Source organism: Macrobrachium rosenbergii, chromosome 42 (genome assembly GCF_040412425.1).
Source record: "Macrobrachium rosenbergii isolate ZJJX-2024 chromosome 42, ASM4041242v1, whole genome shotgun sequence".
Taxonomy (NCBI): domain Eukaryota; kingdom Metazoa; phylum Arthropoda; class Malacostraca; order Decapoda; family Palaemonidae; genus Macrobrachium; species Macrobrachium rosenbergii.
Window position 1 is genome coordinate 34,617,148 of NC_089782.1, and position 10,732 is coordinate 34,627,879.

The 10,732-nt window shown below is 35.3% G+C and overlaps 1 protein-coding gene across 1 annotated transcript in view; it reads left to right on the top strand.

The window, feature by feature from the left end:
• LOC136827796 (uncharacterized) overlaps window positions 1-10,732 on the top strand; it is a 28,651-nt gene continuing 17,919 nt past the window's right edge. Inside the window, exons 1-2 of the mRNA XM_067085255.1 lie at window positions 1-28; window positions 3,704-3,799. Of these exons, the coding sequence (XP_066941356.1) occupies window positions 1-28; window positions 3,704-3,799 (124 nt within the window). The remainder of the gene's footprint in view (window positions 29-3,703; window positions 3,800-10,732) is intronic.

Genomic DNA, 10,732 nt, shown 5'->3' on the forward strand with positions numbered 1-10,732 from the left:
ATGGCTACTACGAAGAGTAGTGGGTACAGTGAGTCGCCTTGAAAGGTCCCTCTCCTGATGTGAACCTCTGCTAGTCTTATCCCAGGGCTTGTAAGTACTGTATTCAAGTTCCGCATTGTATTTTTAAGGAAGCGGATGGTGTTTTCCTCTGCCCCATATATTTTCAGGCATTCTATTAGCCACGTGTACGTTATCGTGTCGAATGCTTTCTTGTAGTCAATCCATGCCATGCTTAGGTTGGTTCTCCTTCTCTTACTATTCTTCCTTACCATTTTGTCTATCAGGAGCTGGTCTTTTGTGCCCCTACACTTCCTTCTGCAGCCTTTCTGTTGGTGGGGGATGGTGTTTGTTTCCTCTAGGTAGTTGTATAGCCTTTCTCTGATGATACCTGTTAGTAACATCCACATTATTGGTAGGCAGGTGATAGGCCTGTAGTTACTTGCTATATTTCCCTTGTTCTTGTCTTTCTGTACTGATGATGTTCTCCCTGTGGTCATCCATTTGGGCGTCTGGTGGTTTGTGATGCAATGGTGGAGTTGTTCTGTTGTTCGTGGGTGTAGGGCCTTGAAGTTTTCGAGCCAGTGTCCATGGATTTCATCGGGACCTGGGGCTTTTGTATTATTATTATTATTATTATTATTATATTATTCAAATAGCCGACATAAATTCACTAGAAAACAGGCGAAAGTAGTATTAACTTAACATGAAGTGAGAACTGTAAAATACCGATGATTATAATAAAAAAAAAAATACTTGAAAATCTGTCTAGGAAATAAAACTAAACAAATATAGACAAAATCTGAGAAAAGAACAGCGAAAGGAAAAAAGAATCGCAGCCAATGAATCACCCATATATATATATATATATATATATATATATATATATATATATATATATATATATATATATATATATATATATATATGTTTATGTGTACGTGTGTGTATGTGAAGAAATACACTCGTGTCACATATACCTGCATGTTATACACAGACCTAGAAATATACTTCTGGGACACAAATGAATTAATGACACGCTAAGGTTAAGAAATAATAGACAAAAGGAAAAATGTGAATAAATACATCCACACCCCCATAAACATATACTTCCCCATAAGCGAGCAGCCTCTATGTGGTAGTGTATCTTCACCTTAATACTAACCATTACAAACATCCAGTTTAACCAAACGAGTAAACAGGCAAACAGGTTAATCCGTATCAGCAAACATCTTCACGTAACTGTGGCGACACAGATTTGGAAAAGTCGCCGAAACGGAAAGACCCATTAATGCAATTATCTCCTCAATTACGAGAGGAGGAGGAGGTGGAGGTGGAGGGGAGAGAAAAGAATACGCTATTCGATCTAAATACTTCTGGAGGGGTTTTCTGATTCAACGACAATTGCAGGTAACATCCGCGTTTAATTACAGGTGTAAATTACCTGGATTTATGACTTGGTTGTGGCTCAGTTTAGAAAACGAACGGTAAGGTAAGATATTTTGTTCTCTTGTAATACACACCTACACAAATATATATAAACATATTATACATGTGCGTGTGTGCGTGTGTATGTGTGTAACTACGTTTGTGCATTATACATATACATATACATATACATATATATGAATATATTTTGAGATCAGCGCCTGCCCTATGAGCCTACAGAGGCCCAGGAGGATTTTAACTTTTAATATATGTATATATACATACACACACAGACACTTATGTATATACAAATATGCATAATATACGTATGCATATCATAGATTTAAGAAGTATGAATCATGTATACACTGTGACTCCCAAGAAAAGAAAGGACAATGATCACTGCAAATTGTTTGTGTATGTATGTGTATGCACACACACACACACAAACATAAATATATATATATATATATATATATATATATATATATATATATATATATATATATATATATATATATATAAAACAAAATAACTGAGTCATTCTATATGATGAGAGCTCATCACTATGACAATACTTTTAATACTCAGTTTTTGTTATATTAAACAAAAGCAAAAGTACATTTTTTCTTTTATTTCTCTCTCGAAATCGCCTGCCATGTCTGCGACGTTTTTAAAGCAGCCGACTGAGAAGATGATAATAATTCACTCATGTCATGGTATCTCTAGCCAGTATTGAAGCAAGTGTTTCTCTGGTCGAGAGAGGTTGTTTCATAACTGATAGCTTATTTCAGTATTAACTACTGTAGATGAAGCTAGCGGCATTATCTCAGATATAGTTACAAATGTATATTCCGTTTATATATATATATATATATATATATATATATATATATATATATATATATATATATATATATATACATACTGTATATATATATATATGTGTATATATATACATGTATATATATATATGTGTGTATATATATGTGTGTGTATGTGTACATGTGTACCTAATAAAAGAAAAAAAAACAGAAACACCTTTTATGAAGATATTAGGAAAGAAATCCTTTGATACCAAATTCCATTACCATAAAGAAATTCAAGATTTATTCATCTCAGCAGACCGATGAACAATTAGACTGTTAAATCTTCACTTCTAATTCTAACCAACTGAAGACAAACCTCACAAATACCCATAATTGGGAAGAAAACTAACCCCTGGGCATCCATTTCCTTATCTCGGGGCACCTCAGGTAGCGCGAATTCTAAACGGATAATATTTGATCGATTAGGTTGGACCTGGAAGTTGCCATTACGGGACGATTAGACTCTCGGAGGTGCATTTCCATAGTTAATGAAAGGAAAACAATACTATACGAACATATTTGAAAAAAATAATGCATTGATAGATTTGCTAATTTTCTAGTAATTCCACTGCTGTGAAGTTGTAACTCTTTCGGTTCTGCTCTTTTTATAGCTTGCACAACGAGTTCATACGCGCGAGCACGCACGCACAAACATACGTTTATAATATATATATATATATATATATATATATATATATATATATATATATATATATATATATGTATATATATAAGTATATAAATATATATATATATATACATATATATATAATACTATATATGTACATATATATTTATATATATATATATATATATATATATATATATACATCTTCCAGAAAATAACGAGAAATCTCAACTATTCAAGAAAACAATAAATAAAATCTCTCGCCAAGGCACCAAAATAATATGTTGACTGATTTACTTTCTCGTTCACTTAATTTTAAGATGTAAGAAAATTACCTAAACGGCTCCTTTTACTCTTTGTTACGTTAAAGTTTCTCACCGAAGCACTAGAATATGTTTAGCGATTTACTTTCTCACTCACTTAATTTTTTAATATGTAAGGAAATTACCTAATCGGCTCTTTTCACTCTTTTTTTTTTTTTTTTTTGCTTTCAATGCAACTCTTAACTTCGCGACAGGCAATTTCACTGTCATTCGATTTGCCTTCATTATTTCCAGTTTAGGCTTCGTTTTCTGTGAATGGTGATTTTTCTATTCATGGTCATTTGATATCATTCTTCCTATATTAATGCAGTGTTCTGCCATCTATCGTCACTTCGGCGAATAACCTAAGAATCCTTGTGAGAAGGACTAATTTCAGATTTCATGATCCTTGGCTGTCAAATGTGGGTTTCTAGAGTGCAATAACAGAACAGGGCCTGTTCAGTCAGAAGTGTAACCAGCTACCAAAAGTATTAATTTTTTTGTGAATTACAGGACGTACATTTTTCATACAGTTATACAGTCCTTTCTCTGTAGCCTACAGTTCGTCATTTGCTGTAAGTACTATTTCTGAATCTCTGCTAGTTATGCTGGTAGCTGGTGACTGGTAAAATTTGATTTCTTGTTTTTTCAGAAATTCTTGCAATTTCGCGTGCGAATGACACTGTAGAAATAATGTTTGGCATTCTCATTTGCAGTTGTTAAAGTTATTTTACAATGCCATTTCCATCGACTTAGGAATTCAGTATTCGTCACGTAACCCTGAATTCAAAAAATCCCGTCAAGTTGTTCCACCAACTATACCCAGATTTCTGGAGCCAGGTAACCAACTTTAGGCCTAATCTCAGACATACCTGAAAAGATGCACAGTACAGTAGGGTTCCGGGCTAGAAAATAAGAAAAGATAAATAGAATATAAAATATACGACGTGAAATAAAACGCAGACTAGTTTTACACGAATGGAAAATGAAGATGAAGACTTAATAAATGACATGGGAGTTGGAATAGGTGAAGAAAGAGGAGGAATGAGAAAAGAGGAAAAGTAGGTCGACGGCAGGACAAGTAGGTCACGGGGTGGGGTGGCGAAGTCCTTGAAGTGGCAGGAGAAAACAAAATGGGGGTTAGGACCCGGATGAGACAGCCAGACAGACGTACAGGGAGACAAACAGGGAGAAATTCCTTGAGAGAAAGAGTGGCTGGATTGAAGGTGATGGAAGGTATATAAGACAGACAGAGAAAGAAACAAAAAGATTATGCAAAGAAATGAAGAGGAAGGTGTAAAATGGAAGGAGAGCATTCCTGACAGAGAGAGAGAGAGAGAGAGAGAGAGAGAGAGAGAGAGAGAGAGAGAGAGAGAGAGAAAACCTAGAATAAGAGTAATGCAAAGAAATGAAGAGCAAGGTATAAAATTGACCGAATGCATTCCTTACAGAGAGAGAGAGAGAGAGAGAGAGAGAGAGAGAGAGAGAGAGAGAGAGAGAGAGAGAGAGAGAGAGAGAGAGAAACCTAGAATAAGAGTAATACAAAGAAATGAAGAGCAAGGTATAAAATGAGGTGAATGCATACAGAGAGGTAAGAGAGAGAGAGAGAGAGAGAGAGAGAGAGAGAGAGAGAGTGGGGTACTGGGCATACAGGTAAGAGCTGAACTCGGGTAAAAATGCTTAAGGGTGGCAATGGTGGTTGGCAGAGAGAGAGAGAGAGAGAGAGAGAGAGAGAGAGAGAGAGGGGAGAGAGGTGGGGTAAGAGCTGAACCTCAGGGGGTGGCAATGGTGGTTGGCAGAGAGAGAGAGAGAGAGAGTTTTGGGATGATGGCCGACAGGATGAGACCGGATTGCTTTAAGACAAAGGCACAAAAATGTCTTTTCTCTCGCCTCGAAGATTCTCCTACAGACTTTCTCCCTCACACGTTTTAACTTCTTGTTCTTTAGTGGGGAAAGTACAATGTCTGTTTGTTTATTTTGGTCTTTTTATACAGATATTTTTTTCTGTTAAGGTATAGGTTCTTACTCATTCATTTTTGTAAGTTTATGATTAACTGTACTGTTTAGCATACACTCAAAAAAAAAAAAAAAAAAAAAAAAAAATATATATATATATATATATATATATATATATATATATATGTATATATATTACAAAATCTTGTTTTTCAGGATATCCTATAACTGCACTTTTGTATCTCTCGGCCAAAAATGCATATATATTTATAAAAGACGCAGAATTAAATATATATATATATAAAACTAAATTTTTGATATATATATATATATATATATATATATATATATATATATATATATATACATATACATATATATGTGATCGTTCTGTGCATTAGTAGAATTACTAAAAGGACCTCATTCAAACTGGATGGTATCACATATATATGTAATATATATATCAATATATGTATACACACATATATAAAGGACCTATAAGAAATATATATGTATATATATATATATAAACACACATATATATATATATATATATATATATATATATATATATATACTATAGAAAAATCACCCGGTAGTTTCTTCCATATTAAGGCTACCTTATACAATACGTTTATGAATCACTCTGACCCAAGGGAAGAGTCATTGAGAGAGAGAGAGAGAGAGAGAGAGACTGGTAAATAATGTCAAAGAAAAAATTAATGGCTGCCATATATGCATCAAGAATGTAACGGTCTGGATAACTGACTCCCTAATTAAAACTAACGGCAATATAAATGGTCTCTAATAACTTCTTCCCGGTATGTATCTCTCGCCGTTCTGTATTGAGGTGACATCCGACCGCAGACAAAGACTGAGTTCTCCACACGTACAATTTTTGCAAAGAATGGCAGTGGGTTTTCGTCGTAGGTCGGAACAACTCTGAGCGGAAATCTCGTGTGGGGAGTTCTGATATTTTGAGAAATATTAATCAATATTTTTCGTTTCGTTTGCATAGAATTGCAGTAGGTTTTGTCGTAGGTCGGAACAACTCTGAGCGGAAATCTCGTGTGGGGAGTTCTGATATTTTGAGAAATATTAATCAATATTTTTCGTTTTGTTTGCAATGAATTGCAGTAGGATTTTGTCGTAGGTCAGAGCAACGCTGGGCGAAAATCTCATGTGGGAATTCTGATGTTTTGAGAAATATTAATCAATATTTTTCGTTTTGTTTGCATAGAATTGCAGTAGGATTTTGTCGTAGGTCAGAGCAACGCTGAGACGAAAATCTCGTGAGAGAAATTCTGATATTTTGAGAAATATTAATCAATATTTTTCGTTTTGTTTTGTAAAATCTCCATACGTACATATTTTTGCAAAGAATTGCAGTGGGTTTTTTTCGTAGGTCAGAACAACGCTAAACGGAAATCTTGTGTGAGAATTCTGATATTTTGAGAGTGTGTTAATCCAGAGCTTTCTTTTATTTTTTGCATCATTAGTTTATGTTAGTTTATATAATGGCAGTTTATTAGTGTTTTGTGAGATTTTAATGTTGTAAAGCTTCCCATATGAAAGGGTGGCTCTAAAGAAAACAAACTAGTAAAAAATGCGCCGAAGTTTCTTCGGTGCAATCATGTTTTCTGTACAGCCGCTACAGCGTATATTCAAGGCCACAGAAAATAGATCTGTCTTTAGGTGGCCTCGTTATAATGCTGTATGAGCCGCGGCCCGTGAAAATTTAACCACCGCCCAGTGGTGGCCTATCCTATAGTTGCCAAAAAGCACGATTATGGCTAACTTTAACCTAAAATAAAATAAAAACTACTGAGGCTAGAGGGCTGAAATTTGGTATGTCTGATGATTGGAGGATGGATGATCAACATACCAATATGCAGCCCTCTAGATTCAATAGTTTTTAAGATCTGAGGGCGGACAGAAAAACTGCGGACAGAAAAAAGTGCGGACGGACAGACAAAGCCGCCACAATAGTTTTCTTTTACAGCAAACTAAAAAATCAGTAATTGCCCATTGTATCCTTTAAATGCTAAATCAAGGATGAACCTTTTTGCAGAATATCCGAAAACATAACCTACTTTATTAACTCACAAAAGCTCATTTGCAGCTTACTGACCGCTCTTATACATACTGCATCACTCATTACAATATTGTAGTCATTTGTGGTTCTTGGAAATTATGGACTCTACATTTCAGTACCTCCAACGAACTCTTTTGAGACCCCCTTTTCTCCTTTCATCCCAAATTCTGAAAATTATTTTCACTTCTGACAAATCTGTCGCCTTTCATCTTTTCTACGCGTACCGAATCACCACGTTTTCGTGTCTCTTACTCTCTCATTTCACAGCTCTTAAAACCTTCTTTCCCAACAAACAGGAAGAAATATCATTTATTTTAACGACTTTTATCTTTTTGTTTATTTACTCTCCGACTGTACGTCACCCTTGTAAATCAGTAAAAAATGTGTCCTTATATTTTTTTTACAGTCACTAGTGTCCTGTTTCCCCATACGCGAAGGAATAAGTATATCTTTCTCCAGTTCTTTAGGAACCCTTCCCTCCTCTCCCCGTAGTGGGGTAGTGCCGTCAATGCGTCTTACATGGTGCACTGTAGGAATTACTAAAGGTTCTTTGCAACGTCCCTTCGACCCCTAGCTGCAGCCTCTTTCATTCCTTTTACTCTATTTCCGTTCATATTCCTTGTCTTCCATCTCGCTATCCACCCTCTCAACAAATATTTCATAGTGCAACTGCTTTGAGGTTTTCCTCCTGTTACACCTTTCAGACCTACCTACTCTCAATTTCCTTTCCAGCGCTGAATGACCTCATAGGTCGAAGTACTTGGCCTTCGGTCTAAACTCTATATTCAATTCAGTTCAACTCAATTCCTTTCCCTCCTCCCCAACAGATACACACACACACACACACACACACACACACACACACACACACACATCAGTTTACAAATATTGGAAAGGTCATCTTTCAGTGTATTTGTGGTTATTTGCCCGGCATGAAAACCAGCCTTCCATAAATGAAGAAAGAATAAAAGCTATCGTGGCTTTACTGGATAAACTAGATCTGAAACTAATGTATGGACAAGCTTATGATGGTGCGGTTATGATGTCATGTGGTACAAATGTGACTCGGGCAATAATATGAGACATTGCATCCTGTGGCATTATGAAACTATTGCTCTTGTTACCTGCTAAAGCTGTGTGTTTTACCCTTATGCAAAAATCAGGAAGTGTATATAGCAGGTGAGGTAAGTTAGATGTATTTTTATACTTCTGCAGCAGAATTTATCCATGTGCAGATAAATGAGAAGTGTAATCAAGAGAATGTACTTACAATGAAAACCTTTTGTTTTGTTTTAAGCATCTTGAAAAGAAGATCTGCCTTCACCAGATATTATTTTTACCTTTGAACCATAATATATAGTTTATAGATAGTCTTATATAGTTTTTTTAATTCAATATACGGATGTACGGTCATTTTTATCAGTTGCTTTCAATCACTCATGAGTTTTGAGACGAGATAGGGACCTATTTCCTCTTTGCTTAGTATACCATCTAATTTAAAGAAAATGGTCCTATAAAGTTGTTCTGAGAAAACTGAAAGTTAGTAAGGGGTAACTATAATATATTCGAGTTCAGCTTTACTTTTCTTTTGCTTAAGCTATGCGGTGCCAAGAATATTATATCTGTGTCATGCACTATCAAGGAATACAGTCCCTGCCATCTGACTTTAAGGTTGTAATTGCAGTTCCAAAACCGAACCGTGAAAAAACAAATTCGTAAAAAAAAGTATTAGCCTAGTAAGAGAACCATGATTTTTTCAAGGAACACTCCCCTCTTAATGCACTAATACTTGGCATGTCCCTACATGAAGTCTCTTCTTACATAAGTTGACAAACTTTGGGACCGATTCTATCAATTTTCGGCTGAGACCGGGATCGGTGGTTCGGATGCCTATTGCTCAGCAAATCCGTGGAGAAAAAATCGACAGAAGAAATTTACTAACTGACAACTAAACCCTATCCTTCCACGAAACAGGGGGAAATTTAGGGATAAGTGGGGGGCGGGAAATTAAGGAGGTGAAGTTATCGGTGTCAAAGCAGAGTTCATGGATAACCTTCAATCATTCATGTTTTACCAGTATGAATCTACTTCTATATTCGTGAATCGGAATGCTTCAATAATCCATCGAAAAAAAATCGACGTGAAAAAAATGACTATCCTCTTACGCAATAGGGGAAAAAATAGGGATGTGGCAAGGGTCGGGGATCAAGCAGAGAGAAACGATTAACATCCAAATAGAATGCATGAATTACCTGCACTCTATCAGGTTTTGCGAGTTTAAATCTACTCCTATATTCGTGTATCAGAATGCATAAAAAAAATCCATAGGGGAAAAAAAAAAAGATTGGAAGAAATGACTAACTGACAACTGAGCCTATCCTTCCACCCGATGGGGGAAATATAGGGATAAAGAAAGGGTGGATAGAAATCAGTATCAACGCAGAGACTATCCGTGGTGGTTGGTCCTCGAAATTTATCCTTTTTGAACCTGATTGACGTCAATTGGAATCACTTCCCGTAAATTAAGGCGACATGTCAAGGCCTTATACATCACATGGTGACATAGTACGTGATATTAAGTGCTACAAATTACGTTTAAAGACCGGTGTGAACCCTCGGGCTCGGACAAGACATAATCTTTATAGAAGTACGACTATGGAGGAGGAAGAGTTGTAATGGACGCGCAAGCATGGAGGGGGTAGGGGGAGGCAATCCCCTTGGAACCCTAACCTCGTGAAGAGAGAGATTGAAGCAAATTAGACCATTACTACGAGGTAGCTTAAGGATGAAAATCCTGATTTCCTCCATAGGCCCTCAATATACCATTCAGTATAATCAATATTAATGAAACAAGCAGCTTGGATTTAAGGAAGTGTCTGCTAAAAAAAAAAATAGTTGGATTTAACTGAAACTTATTAAGAAAAGTCTTTCACAAGTTATTAATATTCATAAAGAATGGGGTTTAATTCTGTCAATTCGTAAAATTTGATAGAATTGATAAAATTGGCCCCAAAGCGTAACAAATTGTGCGAGAAGTGTTATGGAGGACATAACCAAGTATTTGTGCATTAGTAGGTGAGTGTTCCATAAAAATTTTATTGTTTTAGTACTGATACTTTTTCTTTTACATTTTTTTTTTACGGTTCGGTGTTGTGCTTGCAATTGCACCAATGGCACAAAGGCAAATTATGGAAACTGTATCTCCAAGCCCCTCGACATATGAGATATTATATATATATATATATATATATATATATATATATATATATATATATATATATATATATATATATATAAATATATATATATATATATATATATATATATATATATATATATATGCATATGTATATATATATATATATATATCAATAAGCCTAACACGAGGTAATAATAATGAATATGACTTGATCAGCGTGTAGGTTCTGTGAAGTACTTTCTTAGTCCGTATGAATAT